Here is a 23,592-nt window from a genome sequence, read left to right as displayed (position 1 = left end):
AAGCGACAAAGGAGGAGGTACAGCATTGTAGAAAACAGCAGAATAGCAGCTGGGCATAAAAAGGAGTCAGTATAGACTGGGGGGGGAAAGGGGATAGAATTATTAAAAAGTACCGTCACTAAACTTTCATTTTATTCAAAACAACAGTAAAAGCGAAAATGTTAAACTTTGTATCACATCTATTATCTAAAACTACTACTTGTTAAACTTAAACAGCTCTACCCTGTTTACGGGACTATCCTGCGTTGGACGTGCCGTCCAAGTCCAGGCAGATTAGCTACAGGGCCATCAGTTGTAAACTTCCTGATTACGTAGCGCACTGTGAACACAGGCACATCGAGATCTCTGGAGATGGACTGGCAACCTTCAGATTGTTGAGATTTTTCAACACAGACACATAATACAAAGAGTGAGTCAAAGTCTCCCCTTTTTATTTGGTTTCAGGTGTGATTTTCATATTACCTACACCTGTTACTTGCCACATGCGAGTTTGAACCAGCATCAAATGCTTGAAACAAAGTGGTTTTTCCCACAATTTCAGAAAGGTGGCAACAAATTTGTCTGGCCCATTTTGGGGGTTTTGTGTGAAATATAACCAATTTGGCTTTTTCTTCCTCGTTTTTTTTTTTTTTTATTGTGTTGCTCCAATGCATACAAAAGGAAATAAACATGTGTATAACAAAACATGTGTAATTGCAATAAATTTTCTAGCAGAAATTCTTCATTTTCTAGAACAATTTCAAGGGTGCCAACACTTTCGGACATGACTGTATTTAAAAGAGACGTTCGTTTTATTCAACTTCCTATAACCTGGATGCCAATATAGACGGCTTAGGAGGCAACCGCAAGACATGTGGAGATGACTTGTTTGTTAGGCAATTCCCCCATGTGTTGCGGCTGTCTAACAGCTGCGAATCATGCAGCCGCGAAGACTCGAACATATTACTCGAGCATGCTCGGATAACACCATATCCAAGAACATTCGCTCATCACTTATCACCAATACAAGTAGAAGGGTGAGGAGGAGAAGACGCACATACACACACACTTTTCATTCTTAGACCACATTGCTCTCCAATTATTTTTTTAGTAAAAAACGGTGGACAACAATTTCCTTCTCTGTTGACACTGTTCACTTTCAGCAGCAAAATATACATATTATAGTTAGGTCCAGAAATATTTGGACAATAAACAATCTCCGTGATTTGGACTGTGCGTGCCACTATTTTTTATTTCAAATGAAACAACGGAGATGCAAATGTAGTGTAGACTTTTAGGGGTTGAACAAAAAATATCCTGTGAAACGTTTAGGAATTGCAACCATTTTCCTGCACAACCTCCTAATTTCAAGGGCTCAAAAGTAATTGGACAAATTAACTTTACCTTAAATAAAATATATATTTTTAATACTTCGTTGAAAGTGTTTTGCAGGCACTGAATGCCTGAAGTCTGGAAGCCATGGACATCACCAAACGCTGCGTTTCCTTCTTTTTGTGAGGCCATCCAGAACTTTACTACAGATGACTTCAGTTGTTGTTCATTTGTGGGACTTTCTGTCTTACGTTTTGTCTTAAAGGGACTCTGTCACCTGAATTTGGCGGGACTGGTTTTGGGTCATATGGGCGGAGTTTTCGGGTGTTTGATTCACCCTTTCCTTACCTGCTGGCTGCAATATTGGATTGAAGTTCATTCTCTGTCCTCCATAGTACACGCCTGCACAAGGCAAGATTGCTTTAAGAATCTGAAATGCAAGCTTGACGGGGCTGAGATCTGGTGATTGACTCGGCCATTGCAGAATATAACACTTCTTTGCCTTATATAACTCCTGGGTTGCTTTCGCAGTATGTTTTGGGTCATTGCCCATCTGTACTATGAAGAGCCATCCAATCAACCTTGCGGCAAGTGGTTGAATCTAAGCAGAAAGTATAGCCCTGTACATTGCAGAATTCATCCGGTTGCTTCTGTCTTCAGTCACATCATGAATAAACACTAGTTATACACATGGGAAGAAGGAATCAATATCACCATTACACACTGAATGGGAAACCACTGGGTAAATCTGACAGGGAGAAGGACTTGGGGATCCTAGTTAATGATAAACTTACCTGGAGCAACCAGTGCCAGGCAGCAGCTGCCAAGGCAAACAGGATCATGGGATGCATTAAAAGAGGTCTGGATACACATGATGAGAGCATTATACTGCCTCTGTACAAATCCCTAGTTAGACCGCACATGGAGTACTGTGTCCAGTTTTGGGCACCGGTGCTCAGGAAGGATATAATGGAACTAGAGAGAGTACAAAGGAGGGCAACAAAATTAATAAAGGGGATGGGAGAACTACAATACCCAGATAGATTAGCGAAATTAGGATTATTTAGTCTAGAAAAAAGACGACTGAGGGGCGATCTAATAACCATGTATAAGTATATAAGGGGACAATACAAATATCTCGCTGAGGATCTGTTTATACCAAGGAAGGTGACGGGCACAAGGGGGCATTCTTTGCGTCTGGAGGAGAGAAGGTTTTTCCACCAACATAGAAGAGGATTCTTTACTGTTAGGGCAGTGAGAATCTGGAATTGCTTGCCTGAGGAGGTGGTGATGGCGAACTCAGTCGAGGGGTTCAAGAGAGGCCTGGATGTCTTCCTGGAGCAGAACAATATTGTATCATACAATTATGTTCTGTAGAAGGACGTAGATCTGGGGATTTATTATGATGGAATATAGGCTGAACTGGATGGACAAATGTCTTTTTTCGGCCTTACTAACTATGTTACTATGTTACTATGTTAGTGACCCAGTGCCATTGGAAGCCAAGCATGCCCAAGCCATCACACTGCCGCCACCATGTTTTACAGAAGATGTGGTGTGCTTTGGATCATTAGCCATTCCAAGCTTTCTCCACACATTATTCTTCATTTCATTTTCCCAAAGAATGCTTTTCCAGAACTAGGCTGGCTTCTTCAGGTGTTTTTATTTTTAGCAAATTCTAATCTGGCCTATTTTTCGGCTGATTAATAGTTTGCACTCTATGGTGAACCTGCTGTATTTGCACTCACGAAGTGTTCTCTTTATGGTAGACTACTGAAACACCTACATCCTGGAGAGTGTTCTTTTTTTGGGTGGATGATGTGTAGAGGGTTTTCTTCACGAAGGAAGGGATTCTGCAATCATCCACCACTGTTGTCTTCTGTAAACGTCCAGGACTGTTTGAGTTCCCAAACTCACCAGTACACATTTTATTTTGCAGAATGTACCAAACTGTTGATGTAGCCATTCCTAACATTTCTACTCTCTCTCTGATGGATTTCTTCTTTTTTTCAGCATAGTGATGGTCTATTTCTCTTCCATTGAAAGCTCCTTTGATCGTTGAACGTTGTGGGTTCACAGCAACAGCTTCCAAATGCAAATTCCATACCTGAAATCAGCTTCAGACTTTTTACCTGATAATGCATTAATGAAGGAATAGCCCATGCAGCCCATTGAAGAGTTTTTGAAATTACTTTTAGCCCCTTTAAAAAGAGTCAACTACATATTAAAGAGCTTCAATTTCTAAACATTTACATCAATTAGGATGTTAATACCCTCAAATTAAAGCTAAGAGTCTGCACATTAAGCAAAATATTGATTATCATCAACGTTGGTTGATGGGCATGCATGAATTGGCCAAATTATGTGCTAAGCGTCTCATTTTTTCTTAGTATCCAGCAGCCGTATTGCTATTCAGATTTCATATATTTCACATTGACATGCTTTAGCACTACAAAGTGCAACTTTTTGGTTTACAATATTGATTATATAACTGTATCCTGAATAGGTTTTGATAAACAGCCAAAATATCATTTCTGGACACTACTGTACTTTTCCACTGAATCAATTTCACCCTATTCTTCAGAAATGAAACAGATGTGTTTTTCGGATCATTGTCAGGTTGGGAAAACGTTATCCTATATTTTTAAAACTTATCACAAGATAATTTTTGACAGGATTTATCCTATAATTGACTTTTCAGGGATCGCTATAAAATAAAGAAATTAGTGTAAGTCAGCAATAGAATAATAATGTTTCTGTGTATTTCAGCTGTAGATAACATTTTTATTTCATAATTATCCCTAAGCGTTGGAAAGTTTTCAAAGAGTTGGAGAAAACCCATAACAGAACTAGCCGTCTGTCTGTGTATGATGCACTGTAAGTCTGCACATCTTACTGCAAATTTATATAGAACATTTATTCTTCCTACAAATTAATTACTTGATATGACATTTTTATAATCCGCGTTCGTACCTGTTCATTGGAAGCAATGTTTCGAACATCTATAATAGGAGGATTGAAGGTTTGTGTATCTGCCACCTCAAACATGGGATTTATCTGCAGAATATAAAAGAATGAGTTTTATAATGAACAATCAAACAGACATTCATGTGATCCTAACAGAACAAGTAGAAAACACCAATCAGAATATTATATACCATATTTTCGGAGTATATGATGCACTTTTTTCCTCCAAAAATAAAAGGGGAGTGGGAGGTGCACAGTGGGGGCATTGAGGATGCAGGAGCAACTGGTAATTAATTGGAAAAAAGTACAGGGGCTACTTAATTTATATATTTATTGGGTAGGGAAACGTGGCAAATTATAGTTAATGGGGGTACAGTGGTGGATTATCAATTTACATTTGTAATGGTGGGTTGCTGTTATGTTAATTATATATTAACTAGATGGTGGCCCGATTCTAACGCATCGAGTATTCTAGAATATGCATGTACCGTATATACTCGAGTATAAGCCGACCCGAGTATAAGCCGACCCCCCTAATATTGCCACAAAAAACTGGGAAAACTTATTGACTCGAGTATAAGCCTAGGGTGGAAATGCAGCATTTACCGGTGAATTTCAAAAATAAAAATAGATCATTATTTCCCCATAGCTGTGCCATATAGTGCTCTGCACCGTTCATTATTTCCCCATAGCTGTGCCCCATATAGTGCTCTGCACCGTTCATTGTGCCCCATAGCTGTGCCATATACGGTGCTCTGCACCGTTCATTGTGCCCCATTGCTGTGCCATATACAGTGCTCTGCACCGTTCATTGTGCCCCATTGCTGTGCCATATACAGTGCTCTGCACCGTTCATTGTGCCCCATTGCTGTGCCATATACGGTGCCCTGCACTGTTCATTGTGCCCCATTGCTGTGCCATATACAGTGCTCTGGACCGTTCATTGTGCCCCATTGCTGTGCCATATATGGTGCTCTGCACCGTTCATTGTGCCCCATTGCTGTGCCATATACGGTGCTTTGCACCGTTCATTGTGCCCCATTGCTGTGCCATATACGGTGCTCTGCACCGTTCATTGTGCCCCATAGAAATCTCTGCCGCCGCTGCTGCAATAAAAAAAAAAAAACACATACTCACCTCCCTTGATTGCAGCTCCCGGCGTCTCGTTCCGGCGCTTCCATCTTCCCGGCGTCTCTGTTCTGACTGATCAGGCAGAGGGCGCCGCGCACACTGTATGCGTCATCGCGCCCTCTGCCTGAACAGTCAGAGCGCAGACGCCGGGAAGATGGAGGCGCCGGCCGGGAAGATGGAGCGGCGCCCGGCAGCTGGAACGAGGACAGGTGAATATGCTATACTTACCTAGTCCTGGCGATCCTCGCGCTGTCCCTCTGCCTGGTCTTCGGTGCCGCAGCTCTTCCTGTCAGCGGTCACCGGCACCGCTGATTAGAGGAATGAATAGGCGGCTCCGCCCCTATGGGAGGTGGAGCCGCTTATTCATATCTCTAATGAGCGGTCCCACGTGACCGCTGAAGAGGGGAAGAAGCTGCAGCACAGAAGCCCGTGGGACGGCAGGGACAGCGCGAGGATCGCTGGGACTAGGTAAGTATACCTCAGCGCCCTCACCCGCCGACCCTGCCACCCACATTGACTCGAGTATAAGCCGAGAGGGGCACTTTCAGCCCAAAAATTTGGGCTGAAAATCTCGGCTTATACTCGAGTATATACGGTAGTTTATTTATGAAGATTTAAGAATAATGCAATGAATACACAGGATTTTCCAGGTAAAATATATACATTATCAGTGAAGCGGTGTTTAAATCCGGCACCAATGTCACAGATTGGTCGCGGCCTGCCGGGCGTGACCAATCAGCGCAGCGGGTTTCAAATCCAGAGCCAATTCGCGGCCGGACTGCGCGCGTGGCTGATTGAAGCAGTGAAGCGGTGTTTAAATCCCGCGCCAATATCGCTGATTGCTCGCGTCCGGCCGGGCGCGACCGATCAGAGCAGCGGGGTTTAAATCACGAGCCAATATCGCCGGCTGGCCACGACCAATCAGCGAAGCGTGGTTCAGATCCCACTCCAATTCGCAGCCGGACTGCGCCTGTCGCTGATTGGTCGCAGGCAGCTGGCGGGACCAATCAGCGACACGGGATTTCCGTTACAGACAAACAGACAGAATTAGACGATTATATAGTAGATACCAGATCGGTTAGAATGGGGCCACCATTTAGTCTACTATATAATTGTCTAAGGGTCACTTCCGTCTTTCTGTCTGTCTGTCCTTCTGTCACGGATATTCATTGGTCGCGGCATCTGTCTGGCATGGAATCCAAGTCACTGATTGAAACGCCCACGGCCATTGCCACGACCAATCAGCGACGGGCGCAGTCCGGCGGCAACATGGCCGCTCCTTCCTCCCCACAGTCAGTGCCCGCACCGTACTCCCCTCCAATCAGTGCTCACACAGGGTTAATTGCAGCGCTAATGGACCGCGTTATGCCGCGGTGTAACGTACTCCATTAACACTGCTATTAACCCTGTGTGACCAAATTTTTTACTATTGATGCTGCCTATGCAGCCTCAATAGTAAAAAAAAACTAATGTTAAAAATAATTAAAAAAATAAAAAATCATCATATACTCACATTCCGGCGCCTTTCCCGCTCCTCGCGACGCTCCGGTAACCGCTCCATGCAAGCAGCAGGTTCCGGTGGCAAGGATGTTATGCGACAAGGACCTGCCATGACGTCAAGGTGACCGCGACGTTATCACAGGTCCTGTGCTCATACCAACCCTGGGACCGGAAGCTGCCGTGTGCACCGCACACAGGGCCAGGACTTCAACGGAGAGTGAGTATATGTTTATTTTTTATTTTAAGCCTGTATAATACATGGCTCTTTGCTGTATACGCCGTCGCTGTGCAATATACTCCGTCGCTGGGCAATATACCATGTGACTGGGCAATATACTACGTGACTGGGCAATATACTACGTGACTGGGCAATATACTACGTGGCTGGGCAATATACTACGTGGCTGGGAAATATACTACGTGGACATGCATATTCTAGAATACCTGATGCGTTAGAATCGGGCCACCATCTAGTATTCATATAAACATTGGTGCTTACATTTATGTTTTAATCCACTGGACACACTGCCATTGCTTTTCTCCTGTCTTTATTTTAAGAGTCAAAACTTTATTAGTCATCTATGATGACAGCTTGTTTTCTACAGGATGACTGTAGACACCAAAGACACCATTTATTTTACCATATGATAAACTTAAAAATGGGTAAAATTTTTATTCTCTCCCTCACACACTGTCCTCCTCTCCCTCACAGACTGTCCTCCATGTTATTCTCTCCCTCACAGACTGTCCTCCATGTTATTCTCTCCCTCACAGACTGTCCTCCATGTTATTCTCTCCCTCACAGACTGTCCTCCATGTTATTTTCACCCTCACAGACTGTCCTCCATGTTATTCTCTCCCTCACAGACTGTCCTCCATTTTATTCTCACCCTCACAGACTGTCCTCCATGTTATTCTCACCCTCACAGACTGTCCTCCATGTTATTCTCGCCCTCACACGGTCCTCCATGTTATTCTCTCCCTCACAGACTGTCCTCCATGCTATTCTCTCCCTCACAGACTGTCCTCCATGTTATTCTCTCCCTCACAGACTGTCCATCATGTTATTCTCGTTCTAGTGTATGTATGTAGTTTATTTATGAACGCTGATTGGTTGAGGCCGGCCAGGCGCGACCAATCAGTGACGCGGGATTTCGGTTACAGACAAACAGACCCTTAGACAATTATATATAGACTAGATGGTGGCCCGATTCTAACGCATCGGGTATTCTAGAATATGTATGTAGTTTATTTATGAAGTTTTCAGAATAATGCAGTTTATACACAGGATTCGGTCGGCCGGCAGTAACCAATTAGCGAAACGTGGTTTAAATTCCACGTCAATTCGCGGGCGGACTGCGACTGTCGCTGATTGTTCGCAGCCGGGCATGACCAATCAGTGAAGCCAGGGCCGGTTCCGGTTTGAGGGCCCCGGGCGAAAGAGTCTCAGTGGGCCCCCCTCTTTAACACATACCACGATACGTGATGCACAGATACAACAGAAAAATATAGCACAGCCAAGTAGCATATAACACAGCCCACATAGTATATAACACAGCCACATAGTATATAGCACAGCCACGTAGTATATAACACAGCCCACGTAGTATATTGCCTAGCCACGTAGTATATAGCACAGCCCGCGTGGTATATAGCACAGACACGTAGTATATTGCCCAGATACGTAGTATATTGCCCAGCCACGTATTGTATAGCACAGACACCTAGGGTATAGCACAGACAGCCACATAGTATATTGCTACGTCATCATCTCACGAGACCTCAATGCATGGACCGGACCGTCACGAGGAGCGGGAAAGGCACGGCATAACGTGGTGTAACGCAGCCATTAACCCTGTGTGAGCACTGACTGGAGGGTAGTATGGAGCGGGCACTGACAGCAGGTGAGTAGGGAGTGGCCGTTTCGCGGCCGCACTGTGCCCGTCTCTGATTGGTCGTGGCCGTTTGACCGCAACCAATCAGCGACTTGGGATTTCCGTGACAGACAGAAAGATGGAAGTGACCCTTATACAATTATATACTAGACTAGATGGTGGCCCGATTCTAACGCATCGGGTATTCTAGAATATGCATGTCCACGTAGTATATTGCCCAGCCACGTAGTATATTGCCCAGCCACGTAGTATATTGCCCAGCCACGTAGTATATTGCCCAGTCACGTAGTATATTGCACAGTCACGTAGTATATTGCACAGCCACGTAGTATATTGCCCAGTCACGTAGTATATTGCCCAGCCACGTAGTATATTGCCCAGTCACGTAGTATATTGCCCAGTTATGTAGTATATTGCACAGCGACGTAGTATACAGCACAGAGCCACGTAGTATACAGCACAGCCACGTAGTATATTGTCCAGCCACGTAGTATATTGCCCAGTCACGTAGTATATTGCCCAGCTATGTAGTATATTGCCCAGCTATGTAGTATATTGCACAGCGACGTAGTATACAGTACAGAGCCACGTAGTATACAGCACAGCCATGTAGTATATTGTCCAGCCACGTAGTATATTGCACAGCGACGCAGTATACAGCACAGAGCCACGTAGTATATTGCACAGCCACGTAGTATATTGCCCAGCGACGTAGTATATTGCCCAGCCACGTAGTATATTGCCCAGTCACGTAGTATATTGCCCAGCTACGTAATATATTGCCCAGCCACGTATGTCACAGGTTAAAAAATAAAAAATAAACATACTCACCCTCAGATGCGAGGGCCCCTTGTAGTTCTAACATACTCACCTTCGGATCTGGCGCAGGCGATGAGCGCACGGCTGCCGCCATCTTCCGTTCCCAGGATGCATTGCGAAATTACCCAGATGACTTAGCGGCCTTGCGAGACCGCTAAGTCTTCTGGGTAATTTCGCAATGCATCACCGGGAACGGAAGATGGCGGCCGCCTCTGCGGACAACGGAGGGTCAGTATAGCAGGTTTTTTTTTTTTTTTTTTAATTATTTTTAACATTAGACTTTTTACTATTGATGCCGCATAGGCAACATCAAAAGTAAAAAGTTGGGGACACATAGGGTTAATAGCGACGGTAACGGAGTGCGTTACCCGCGGCATAACGCCGTCCGTTACCACCTGTGTTAGCGGTGGCTGGAGGGGAGTATGCGGGCGTCGGGCAGTGACTGCGGGGAGTAAGGAGCGGCCATTTTCTTCCGGACTGTGCCCGTCGCTGATTGGTTGTGGCTTTTTTCCCACGACCAATCAGCGACTTGGATTTCTTTGACAGACAGAGGCCACGACCAATGAATATCCGTGACAGACAGACAGAAGGACAGAAAGACGGAAGTGACCCTTAGACAATTATATAGTAGATGGTGGCTGCACCTCTGTATTCAGTGGTGCAGTGTGGGGGGATTTCTTACTCAGGAGACATATATGTACTGTGACAGAGTCATTGGTCAAGTGATAGAGGGGAGATACGCATCACTGCTCATAATGGCATCAGTGATGTAAAACCAGAATAGTTTCCTCCTGCACAGTACGTGTTGGGAGGGTTAAATGAAAGTTACATCATGGGCTGGATTTGGTGGACATTCATAGAGCGGGTTGGAGAATGTCCACCGTATCACCACCTGCAGAGTCCTGACAGGACTTGTGTGATGTCGAAATCATGTGATCAGTCACATGATGGGGGCTTAAATGGCTGACTGCCAGAGCTTTCAGTGTGTGCCTGGAAAGGGTACACTCCAGGAAAGTTTGTGCTAAAGCCTGCACTGTCGACATTGCTACCTGTGAGCAGGCTGATCCCCGCTAGGAAAATGACTGTTTCTTTGTTTTGCCCAGAGGGCCGTGTTTATTTTCCCAAGCTTTGTTTATGCTGCCTTCAATAAACCAAGCACGTACTTAAAGAGACAGTGCTCTGGTTATAACTCTGTGTTCAGCTAAGTGAGCCGCTCTACCACAGTACGTCTATGTGACTTTTTCTAAATTCTCAGTAGTGCGGTTATCAATGCGACAAACTCTGCAGAGTCCCAGCGTTAGGACATCATATAAGACGTCAAGGATAAGATATTGTATGTAATTGTTTATTCTGTATAGGGGTACATTTATGCTGACCGATCAGCACTGAGTGATCACAAATCTGTAGACCATTATCAATCGTCAGTCATTTATTGTGGCCTGTATGGGTACCGTCACACTATACGATTTACCTACGATCACGACCAGCGATATGACCTGGCCGTGATCATAGGTAAATCGTAGTGTGGTCGCTGGGGAGCTGTCACACAGACAGCTCTCCAGCGACCAACAATGCCGAGGTCCCCGGGTAACCAGGGTAAACATCGGGTTACTAAGCGCAGGACCGCGCTTAGTAACCCGATGTTTACCCTGGTTACCAGCGTAAAAAACAAACAAACAGCACATACTTACATTCTGGTGTCAGTCAGGTCCCTTGCCGTCTGCTTCCCGCACTCACTGACTGCCGGCCGTAAAGTGAAAGTGAAAGCACAGCACAGCGGTGACGTCACCGCTGTGCTCTGCTTTCACTTTACGGCCGGCAGTCACTGAGTGCGGGAAGCAGACGGCAAGGGACCTGACGGACACCAGAATGTAAGTATGTGCTGTTTTTTTTTTTTTTTTAGTTTTACGCTTGTAACCAGGGTAAACATCGGGTTACTAAGCGCGGCCCTGCGCTTAGTAACACGATGTTTACCCTGGTTACAAGCGAACGCATCGCTAGATCGCATCGCTAGATCGCTAGATCGGTGTCACACACACCGATCTAGCGATGCCAGCGGGAGATCCAGCGACGAAAGAAAGTTCTAAACGATCTGCTACGACGTACGATTCTCAGCAGGATCCCTGATCGCTGCTGAGTGTCAGACACAGCGATATCGTAACGATATCGCTGGAACGTCACGAATCGTACCGTCATAGCGATCGAAATGGCAGTGTGTGACGGTACCCTATGTTTAAACAGGCTACTAAAGGTGTGGTCCGAAACAAATTTTATTCCCAATTTCCAGTATGTTGCATGATAAAATGGATGGGGTCATTCAAAAATTTAAAACTGCCCTGTCGAGCTGGAGTTAATATATTATATTCCAATACATCCACGTTCCAATGTCTGAATTAGTTGTCTAGCCCAGCCCTCAAGGACAATATATATGTAGCACTGATTAAATGTATCTCTTTTGTAAAAGAGCACCAAGCACAATTGTATAAGTCGTGTTCAAAAGACGAGTAACTTTCTAGAGAATACTAACAGTGCCACCTGCTGTCTACTTATAAGTATTGCAAGGGAAAAATTATAGAATTGTCACAGCTCAGCACAAAGTATAGGAAAGTTCCACCTCTTGGGTGCAGACACATGCACTGCTGCATATTGGGAAATCGTGGCAGAAAAAAAAAAAGACAACTATATAAAACTGGGGCCAAATATGCTACAAAGGACAGACAGCGTTTTTCTATCTGATTTTATGATAGTCTGGCTGATAAAAAATTCCCCACAGCCAGCACACTGGAGGTATACATCCTCTGAGTTACTGTAATATAGATAACATTGTGTTCTAATTATGTGTATCATTCGCTTTACGGTCAGAAGATGGCTAAATGGAGATGCAGCAAATTAATATCAGCTATTCAAACTTTCCTTCCTCGCCATCACCGAAACCTGGCTCACCCCTTCTGACACAGCCTCCCCTGCTGCACTCTCTTACGGTGGCTTGCACCTTTCTCACACCCCGCCCCAGCAGCAAGCATGGCGGAGGAGATGGTTTTCTCCTGTCAGATACCTGCTCCTTCACCCCAATCCCACTGCCACCCTCTCTTCCTTTGAGGTGCACTCTGTGCGCATCTACTCCCCCTCCAACCTCCAACTGGCTGTCATTTACCGCCCCCCAGGGCCAGCCACCACCTTCTTTGACCACTTCACCACCTGGCTACTCCATTTCCTTTCTGCGGACAGCCCCACTATCATCATGGGCGACTTCAACATCCCCATTGACACTTCACTCTCAGCTGCCACTAAACTTCTATCTCTCACTTCCTCCTTCGGCCTCACTTAATGGTCTTCTGCAGCCACTCACAAAGATTGTCACACACTGGACCTCATCTTCACCCGCCTCTGCTCCCTATCTAACCTCTCTAACTTACCTCTTCCACTCTGACCACAACCTTCTCACATTCTCATCTCTCTCCACTCCATGTCTACAATCCCCACCCCACAAACTTTCACACCCTCGCAGAAATCTTAAACATCTTGACCTACATTCATTCTCTGAATCCCTCCTCCCTCTCACAGACATAAGTTCCATACACAATGCTGATGATGCTGCCGCTCTATATAACACCACAGTAGCTGTAGCTTTGGAATCTGCTGCCCCACTTACACATACCAAAGCTCGCAAAATCAACAGACATCCCTGGCACACTAGCTTGACCAAAGAACTGAGGCGAGTTTCCAGGGCTGCTGAGCGTAGATGGAAAAAATCCCACTCCAACGAGCACTTCATCGCATTCAAACAGTCCCTGACTACTTTCAAGACCACACTCGCCACAGCTAAACAAACCTACTTCTCATCTCTCATATCCTCTCTGTCTCACAACCCTAAACAGTTATTCAACACCTTCAATTCTCTCCTCCGTCCCCCAGCACCTCCTCCCTCCCCACTTATCTCCGCTGAAGACTTTGCCTCATTTTTCAAGCAGAAGATTGATAGCATCAGAGACAATTTTGGTCAACAACCTCCAGAGCCCTTCCTCCTGACTTCCAAGCCCTCCACCTCCAAAACCAACTTCACCACCACTACAGAAGATCAACTCTCCACTCTACTCTCAAGATTGCATCTCACCACCTGTGCACTTGACCCACTCCCATCCCACCTCATCCCAAACCTCACCACAGTCTTCATCCTAACCCTAACCCATCTCTTCAACCTATCACTAACAACTGGTGTTTTCCCCTCAAGCTTTAAACATGTCTCCATCACACCTATCCTCAAAAAGCCCTCTCTTGACCCATCCTCTGTATCTAGCTATCGCCCTATATCACTTCTCCCTTATGCCTCCAAACTACTGGAACAACACGTTTACCTTGAACTGTCCTCCCATCTCTCTTCTTGCTCCCTCTTTGACCGCTTACAATCTGGCTTCCGGTCACACCATTCCACTGAAACTGCTCTAACTAAGGTCACCAATGACCTCTTAACCGCCAAGAGCAAGTGACACTACTCTGTCCTCCTCCTCCTCGACCTGCCTTTGACACAGTGGACCATTCCCTATTATTACAGACCCTCTCATCCCTTGGCATCACAGACTTGGCCCTATTCTGGATCTCATCATACCTAACAGACCGGACATTCAGCGTCTCCCACTCACCTCGCCCCCTATCTGTCGGAGTCCCACAAGGCTCAGTCCTTGGGCCCCTGCTCTTCTCCATTTACACTTTTGGCCTGGGACAGCTCATAGAATCTCATGGCTTTCAGTATCACCTCTATGCTGATGACACACAGATCTATATCTCTGGACCAGATATCACCTCCCTACTAACCAGAATCCCTCAATGTCTGTCCACTATTTCATCCTTCTTCTCCGCTAGATTTCTCAAACTTAACATGGACATCACAGAATTCATCATCTTTCCCCCATCTCACGCGACCCCTCCAACGAACCTATCCATTACAGTAAATGGCTGCCCACTCTCCCCAGTCCCACAAGCTCGCTGTCTCGGGGTAATCCTTGACACTGATCTCTCCTTCAAACCACATATCCAAGCCCTTTCCACTTCCTGCCGACTTCAACTCAAAAATATTTCACGAATCCATTCATTCCTCAACCAAGAATCTGCAAAAACCCTAGTCCATGCCCTCATCATCTCTCGCCTTGACTACTGCAACCTCCTGCTCTGGGGCCTCCCCTCTAACACTTTCGCACCCCGCCAATCTATTCTAAACTCTGCTGCCCGACTAATCCACCTGTCCCCCCGCTATTCACTGGCCTCTCCCCTCTGTCAATCCCTTCACTGGCTCCCCATTGCCCAGAGACTCCACTACAAAACCCTAACCATGACGTACAAAGCCATCCAACAACCTGTCTCCTCCATACATCTGTGACCTCGTCTCCTGGTACTTACCTACACGCAACCTCCGATGCTCACAAGATCTCCTTCTCTACTCCCCTGTTATCTCCTCTTCCCACAATCGTATACAAGATTTCTCTCGTGTATCACCCCTACTCTGGAACCCTCTACCACAACACATCAGACTCTCACCTACCATCGAAACCTTCAAAAAGAACCTGAAGACCCACCTCTTCCGACAAGCCTACAACCTGCAGTAACCACCGATCGACCAAACCGCTGCATGACCAGCTCTATCCTCACCTACTGTATTCTCACCCATCCGTTGTAGATTGTGAGCCTTCGCGGGCAGGGTCCTCATTCCTCCTGTACCAGTTATGACTTGTATTGTTTAAGATTATTGTACTTGTTTTTATTATGTATACCCCTCCTCACATGTAAAGCACCATGGAATAAATGGCGCTATAACAATAAATAATAATAATATTGCGGCTTTCTCAGTATCGGAGCTCGTTGTGAGTCTCATCTGCACATTGTAACAGCACCTCTCCTCTAGAAAATGAGCTATTCTATATGTATTATATATACACACATATACACCACACATACATGCACAGTGGCATGTAAACGTTTGGCACCCATGGCCAAAATCACAGTCAAGAAAGTGGACGATGAAATCTAATATATAAAGCTGAATGTGTGTGTGTGTGTATGTATGCATGTATGTTTGTATGTCTGGGATTGGTATCTGCACCGTCGCAGCTACAGCCACAAAATTTTGCACACTCACACGTCTGGACCCCGAGAGCGTCATAGGCTATGTTGTGAGGCGAAATTTTAACCCCGCGCGTTCCAATTCACGAAACAATTTTGCCCCTATCTACATAATGGGGAAAAAAGTGAAAGGAAAAGTGTTGGAGGCGTCGCAGCTACAGCCACAAAATTTTGCACAGTCACACGTCTGGACCCCGAGAGCGTCATAGGCTATGTTGTGAGGTGAAATTTTAACCCTGCGCTTTCCAATTCACAAAACAATTTTGCCCCTATCTACATAAGGGGGAAAAGTGAAAGGAAAAGTGTTGGAGGCGTCGCAGCTACAGAAACAAAATTTTGCACAGTCACACGTCTGGACCCTGAGAGCATCATAGGTTATGTTGTGAGGTGAAATTTTAACCCTGCGCTTTCCAATTCACCAAACAATTTTGCCCCTATCTACATAATGGGGAAAAAGTGAAAGGAAAAGTGTTGGACGCAAATTGACAGCTGCCAGATGTGAACAAGGGGGACTTAAAGAATGAGATCGATGGCGCAAAAGAGTATATACCGTACAGTTGCTAAGGTGGGGTCCCGACATGGGATACTCACCACACATGAGGATATGAACACACACACAAAATGCGCCACACACTACCATGTGCTTGAACACACATACCACCCTCAGCACACATTTCACCACAAATACACCAACCTCGCCACATAAAAGTCGAAACACAAAAGTCGGCGCTCAAAACTCGCAACGCGCAAAACTCACCACATGCAAAAACTAGGCTCACGCAAATCTCGCCACAAGTGCAAAACTCACCTCATGGAAAACTCGCCACACGCAAAACTTGCACACGCGGAAAAATTGCCACATGCACAAAAGTTGCAACACATGCAAAAGTTGCCTCACACAAAACTTGCACATACTCAAAAGGCACCACACATAAAACTCGCCACGCGCAAAACTCGCCATGCGCAAAACTTGCTGCACACAACTTGCTACACTAACCTGTCACATGCAACTCGACACACAAAAAATTGCTACATGCATGTCACCACACGCAACTCAACACACACAACTTGATAAACGAAACTCGCCCTAAAACACACAAGAGTCTGGTATTATCCTTCAGAAATAAAAATCTGATTAATAAGCAGACAAACTACAAGAGCAACAAATGTACCATATAGGAAATACGGCAGCTGTCAGTCACATGACCTGTCTATTATGTGTATGTGTGAGCTAATATATACTGCCAGGGGGAGGGCTTCCTGTTGGCTGGGGATTTATCAGGCTGCCAATTTAGCTTACAAATACTGAAGTAAAAATACTGAGCAAATAACGTGTGAACGAGATCTAATACAGGAGGAGATGACACACAGGTATATACTATATATACAGGGGAGATGACACAGATATATACTATATACAGGAGAGATGACACACGTATATACTATATAGAGGAGGAGATGACATCATACTATATACAGGAAGAGATGACATACAGGTATATACTATATAATTATCATCAGAAAAAGGAGTCACAATACTGTCGTGTGTAGCATAAATTTTAACATACTTTATTGAAAAATATAACACTAAAAATAGTAGATAAAATACAGCATATTTCTTCATGGTATGGTAACTATGTGTAAAGTATGTTAAAATTTATGCTACACATGACAGTATTGTGACTCCTTTTTCTGATGATAATTATATACTGTATGGGAGTACCTCTGTCCAGGTTTGGACATTTATGTGGCTCTGTTCTAATTATTTAATTAGGTATATACTATATACAGGAGGAGATGACACACAGGTATATATTATATACAGGAGCAGATGACCTACAGGTATATAGTATATACAGGAGATGACATACAGGTATATGCTATATATAGAAAATGACATACAGGTATATACTATATACAGGGGAGAGGACACGCAGGTATATACTGAGGGGAAAATGAGCGGTGTGAGGTGAAAATGAAAATGTGTGAGGGAAAATAGTGGAGTGATCGGAAAATGACAGATGTGAGGTCGAAATGACAAGTGTTAGGGGGGAATGAGAGGAGTGAGGGAGAAAATGAGAGGTGTGAGGGAGAAAAAGAGAGATGTGATTGGGAAAGTGAGAGGCGTGATGGGAAAATAAGAGAAGTGAGGTGCTATAACTAACCACAGATATTTACTATGCCCAGGCAACGCCGGGCTCTTCAGCTAGTTATCTATAAAAGGCCTAAATTTAAAGATGGCACATTTCCTTTGTATTTTAGGCAAAAAATATATATATATCTATATATATATACCGTATATACTCGAGTATAAGCCGAGATTTTCAGCCCATTTTTTTGGGCTGAAAGTCCCCCTCTCGGCTTATACTCGAGTCATATACCCGGGTGTCAGCAGGGGAGGGGGAGCGGGGGCTGTGTAGTTATACTTACCTGCTCCCAGCGCGGTCCCTGCAGTCCCTGGCTTCTCCGGCGCTGCAGATTCTTCCTGCACTGAGCGGTCACATGGCACCGCTCATTACAGAAATGAATAGGCAGCTCCACCCCCATAGGGGAGGAGCCGCATATTCATTGCTGTAAATGATCGGTGCCATGTGACCGCTCAATTACAGGAAGAAGCTGCAGCGCCGGAGAAGCCAGGGACTGCAGGGACCGCGCCGCAGCAGGTAAGGGGAGCGCAGCGCTATAATTACCTGCTCCTCGCTCCGGCTCCGTCTGCAGCGTCCTCTAGCAATGACGCTCAGGTTAGAGGGCGCTGTGACGTAGTCAGTGCGCGCCCTCTGCTGAGCGTCAGTGCTGGAGACGGAGCCGCAGAGGAGCAGGTAATTATTGAAAGCGCCGGCGTCCTGAGAAGAGAGGTGAGTATGTGATTTTTTTTTTTTTTTATGGCAGCACCAGCAGCATTCTAAGGAGCACCTATGGGGCCATAAAGGTGCAGAGCATATATGGGGCACAGCATTATAAGGAGCACCTATGGGGCCATAAAGGTGCAGAGCATATAAGGGGCACAGCATTATAAGGAGCACCTATGGGGCCATAAAGGTGCAGAGCATATATGGGGCACAGCATTATAAGGAGCACCTATGGGGCCATAAAGGTGCAGAGCATATATGGGGCACAGCATTATAAGGAGCACCTACGGGGCCATAAAGGTGCAGAGCATATATGGGGCACAGCATTATAAGGAGCACCTATGGGGCCATAAAGGTGCAGAGCATATAAGGGGCACAGCATTATAAGGAGCATCTATGGGGCCATAAAGGTGCAGAGCATGTAAGGGGCACAGCATTATAAGGAGCACCTATGGGGCCATAAAGGTGCAGAGCATATATGGGGCACAGCATTATAAGGAGCACCTATGGGGCCATAAAGGTGCAGAGCATATAAGGGGCACAGCATTATAAGGAGCATCTATGGGGCCATAAAGGTGCAGAGCATATATGGGGCACAGCATTATAAGGAGCACCTATGGGGCCATAAAGGTGCAGAGCATATATGGGGCACAGCATTATAAGGAGCACCTATGGGGCCATAATCAAAGGTGCAGAGCATATATGGCACAGCATTATAAGGAGCATCTATGGGGCCATAATCAAAGGTGCAGAGCATTCTATATAGCACAGTTGTATATGGAGCATCTATGGGGCAATAATGAACGGTATGGAGCATCTATTTTTATTTTTGAAATTCACCGGTAAATGCTGCATTTTCTACCCTAGGCTTATACTCGAGTCAATAAGTTTTCCCAGTTTTTTGTGGCAAAATTAGGGGGGTCGGCTTATACTCGGGTCGGCTTATACTCGAGTATATACGGTAATTGTCTAAGGGTCACTTCCGTCTTTCTGTCTGTCTGTCCTTCTTTCTGTCACGGATATTCATTGGTCGCGGCCTCTGTCTGTCATGGAATCCAAGTTGCTGATTGGTCTCGACAGCTGCCTGTCATGGCTGCCGCGACGGGCACAGTCCGATTAGTCCCTCCCCTACTCCCTTGCAGTCACAGTGCCGCCGTCCGCTCAATACTCCCCGCAGTCAGTGTCCCCGGCGCCCGCTCCATACTCCCCGCAGTCGGTGTCCCCGGCGCCCGCTCCATACTCCCCGCAGTCGGTGTCCCAGGCGCCCGCTCCATACTCCCCGCAGTCAGTGTCCCCGGCGTCCGCTCCATACTCCCCGCAGTCAGGGTCCCCGGCGCCCGCTCCATACTCCCCGCAGTCAGTCCTGCTCCATACTCCCCGTAGTCAGTCTCCCTGGCGCCCGCTCCATACTCCCCGCAGTTTTCCCGGTGCCCGCTCCATACTCCCTGCAGTCAGTGTCCCCGGCGTTCGCTCCATACTCCCCGCAGTCAGTGTGCCCGGCGCCCGCTCCATACTCCCCGCAGTCAGCGTCCCCGGCGCCCGCTCCATACTCCCTGCTCCATACTCCCTGCAGTCAGTGTCCCCGGCACCCGCTCCATACTCCCCGTAGTCAGTGTCCCCGGCACCGCTCCATACTCCCCGTAGTCAGTGTCCCCGGCATCCGCTCCATACTCCCTGCAGTCAGTGTCCCCGTCGCACCGCTCCATACTCCCCGCAGTCAGTGTCCCCGGCGACAGCTCCATACTCCCCGCAGTCAGTGTCCCCGATGCCCGCTCCATACTCCCCGTAGTCAGTGTCCCCGGCAGCCGCTCCATACTCCCCGCAGTCAGCGTCCCCGGCGCCTGCTCCATACTCCCTGCTCCATACTCCCCGCAGTCAGCGCCCGCTCCTTACTCCCCTCCGGTCACCGCTCACACAGGGTTAATGCCAGCGGTAACGGACCGCGTTATGCCGCGGGTAACGCACTCCGTAACCGCTGCTATTAACCCTGTGTGACCAAGTTTTTACTATTGATGCTGCCTATGCAGTGTCAATAGTAAAAAGATCGAATGTTAAAAATAATAAAAAAACAAAAAACCTGCTATTCTCACCTTCCGTCGTCGGACGATGCGCTCGCGCCGACCGCCATCTTCCGTTCCCAGAGATGCATTGCGAACTTACCCAGAAGACTTAGCGGTCTCGCGAGACCGCTAAGTCATCTGGGTAATTTCGCAATGAATCCTGGGAACGGAAGATGGCGGCCGCATCACACAGCTTCGCTGGATCCCAGGGGTGAGTATATAACTATTTTTTATTTTAATTATTTTTTTTTTTTTTAACAGGGATATGGTGCACACACTGCTAAATACTGCGTGGGCTGTGTTATATACCTACGTGTCTGGGCGATATACTACGTGACTGGCCAATATATTACGTGACTGGGCAATATACTACGTGTCTGGGCAATATACTACGTGTCTGGGCAATATACTGATAGGGAATTTAGATTGTGAGCCCCAACGGAGACAGCGACGATAATGTGTGCAAAGCGCTGCGGAATATGTTAGCGCTATATAAAAAATAAAGATTATTATTATTATATATACTACGTGTCTGGGCAATATACTACGTTTCTGGGCAATATACTACGTGACTGGCCAATATACTACGTGACTGGGCAACATACTACGTCGCTGGCCAATATACTACGTGACTGGGCAATATACTATATACTGGATCCCAGGGGTGAGTATATAACTATTTTTTATTTTAATTTTTTTTTTTACAGGGATATAGTGCACACACTGCTAAATACTGCATGGGCTGTGTTACATACCTACGTGTCTGGGCAATATACTACGTGACTGGCCAATATACTACGTGGCTCTGTGCTGAATACTACGTGGCTGGGCAATATACTACGTGGCTGGGCAATATACTACGTGGCTGGGCAATATACTACGTGGCTGGGCAATATACTACGTGGCTGGGCAATATACTACGTGGCTGGGCAATATACTACGTGGCTGGGCAATATACTACGTGGCTGGGCAATATACTACGTGCCTGGGCAATATACTACGTGACTGGGCAATATACTACGTGACTGGGCAATATACTACGTGGCTGGGCAATATACTACGTGGCTGGGCAATATACTACGTGGCTTGGCAATATACTACGTGCCTGGGCAATATACTACGTGACTGGGCAATATACTACGTGGCTGGGCAATATACTACGTGGCTGGGCAATATACTACGTGCCTGGGCAATATACTACGTGCCTGGGCAATATACTACGTGACTGGGCAATATACTACGTGGCTGGGCAATATACTACGTGGCTGGGCAATATACTACGTGGCTGGGCAATATACTACGTGGCTGGGCAATATACTACGTGCCTGGGCAATATACTACGTGACTGGGGAATATACTACGTGACTGGGCAATATACTACGTCGCTGGACAATATACTACGTGACTGGGCAATATACTATATACTGGATCCCAGGGGTGAGTATATAACTATTTTTTATTTTAATTATTTTTTTTTTTACAGGGATATAGTGCACACACTGCTAAATACTGCGTGGCCTGTGTTACATACCTACGTGTCTGGGCAATATACTACGTGGCTGGGCAATATACTACGTGGCTGGTCAATATACTACATGACTGGCCAATATACTACGTGGCTCTGTGCTGAATACTACGTGGCTGGGCAATATACTACGTGGCTGGGCAATATACTACGTGGCTGGGCAATATACTACGTGGCTGGGCAATATACTACGTGGCTGGGCAATATACTACGTGACTGGGCAATATACTACGTGGCTGTGCAATATACTATGTGGCTGTGCAATATACTACGTGACTGGGCAATATACTACGTGGCTGGGCAATATACTACGTGACTGGGCAATATACTACGTGGGCTGGGCAATATGGTACGTGGACATGCATATTCTAGAATACCCGATGCGTTAGAATCGGGCCACCATCAATATATATATTTTTTTATTTTTTTCATATTTTACATTTTTAAAATTACAAAGGAAAATGTGCCAATGCAATAGTTTGGGCACCCTGTATTTATTAGTACCTAGTAGCACCCCCTTTTGAAAGTATCACAGCATGTAAAGCTCTTTGTAGCCGCAAAGAGCCTGTCTATTCTTGTTTGAGGGAGTTTCATCCATTTTTCCTTTTAAAATTCTTCCAGTTCTGTGAGATCCTGGGTCGTCTTGCATACACTGCTATTTTGAGGTCTAGCCACAGATTTTCAATGATCAGATCGGGGGACTGTGAGGGCCAATGTAAAACATTCTGATTTGACGTAGTCTTTTGACCAAGGTTTCAGACCTTAATTAGCCTGTTAGGATGATAGTGAACAAGCCATAACCCTATCTGTTATGCTGTGCTATCAGGCAACACAGTGTGCAGTAATCAGTGCACATACAGTGATATGGCAATAACCCAAAAACAATAGAACAAGCTCAGAGACGTGGAATCTCTGCAGACTGCAATACCTGAACCTATCCTCACACAACTAAAAGCAGCAGTGGATTGCGCCTAACACTACCTATGCAACTCGGCACTGCCTGAGGAGCTGACTAGCCTGAAGATAGAAATACAAGCCTGACTTGCCTCAGAGAAATACCCCAAAGGAATAGGCAGGCCCCCACATATAATGACTGTTAGCAAGATGAAAAGACAAAACGTAGGAATGAAATAGATTCAGCAAAGTGAGGCCCGATATTCTAGACAGAGCGAGGATAGCAAAGAGAACTATGCAGTCTACAAAAAACCCTAAAGCAAAACCACGCAAAGGGAGGCAAAAAGACCCACCGTGCCGAACTAACGGCACGGCGGTGCACCCTTTGCGTCTCAGAGCTTCCAGCAAAAGAGAATAGCACAGCTGGACAGAAAAAACGGAAACAAAAACAAAGTAACACTTATCTAACAGAGCAGCAGGCCACAGGAAAGATGCAGTAGCTCAGATCCAACACTGGAACATTGAAA

At 45.9% G+C, this 23,592-nt stretch overlaps 1 protein-coding gene across 2 annotated transcripts in view; it reads right to left on the bottom strand.

Annotated features, from left to right (window-relative positions):
* The window catches only part of POC1B (POC1 centriolar protein B), a 188,270-nt gene that overhangs the window by 40,344 nt on the left and 124,334 nt on the right, over nt 1-23,592 (bottom strand). For both annotated transcript variants that reach the window (XM_069764379.1, XM_069764380.1), the window contains exon 10: nt 4,285-4,368. In XM_069764379.1, the coding sequence (XP_069620480.1) occupies nt 4,285-4,368 (84 nt within the window). The remainder of the gene's footprint in view (nt 1-4,284; nt 4,369-23,592) is intronic.

Source organism: Ranitomeya imitator, chromosome 4 (assembly GCF_032444005.1).
Source record: "Ranitomeya imitator isolate aRanImi1 chromosome 4, aRanImi1.pri, whole genome shotgun sequence".
Classification (NCBI taxonomy): Eukaryota; Metazoa; Chordata; class Amphibia; order Anura; family Dendrobatidae; genus Ranitomeya; species Ranitomeya imitator.
This window is presented reverse-complemented; position numbering and strand designations above follow the sequence as displayed.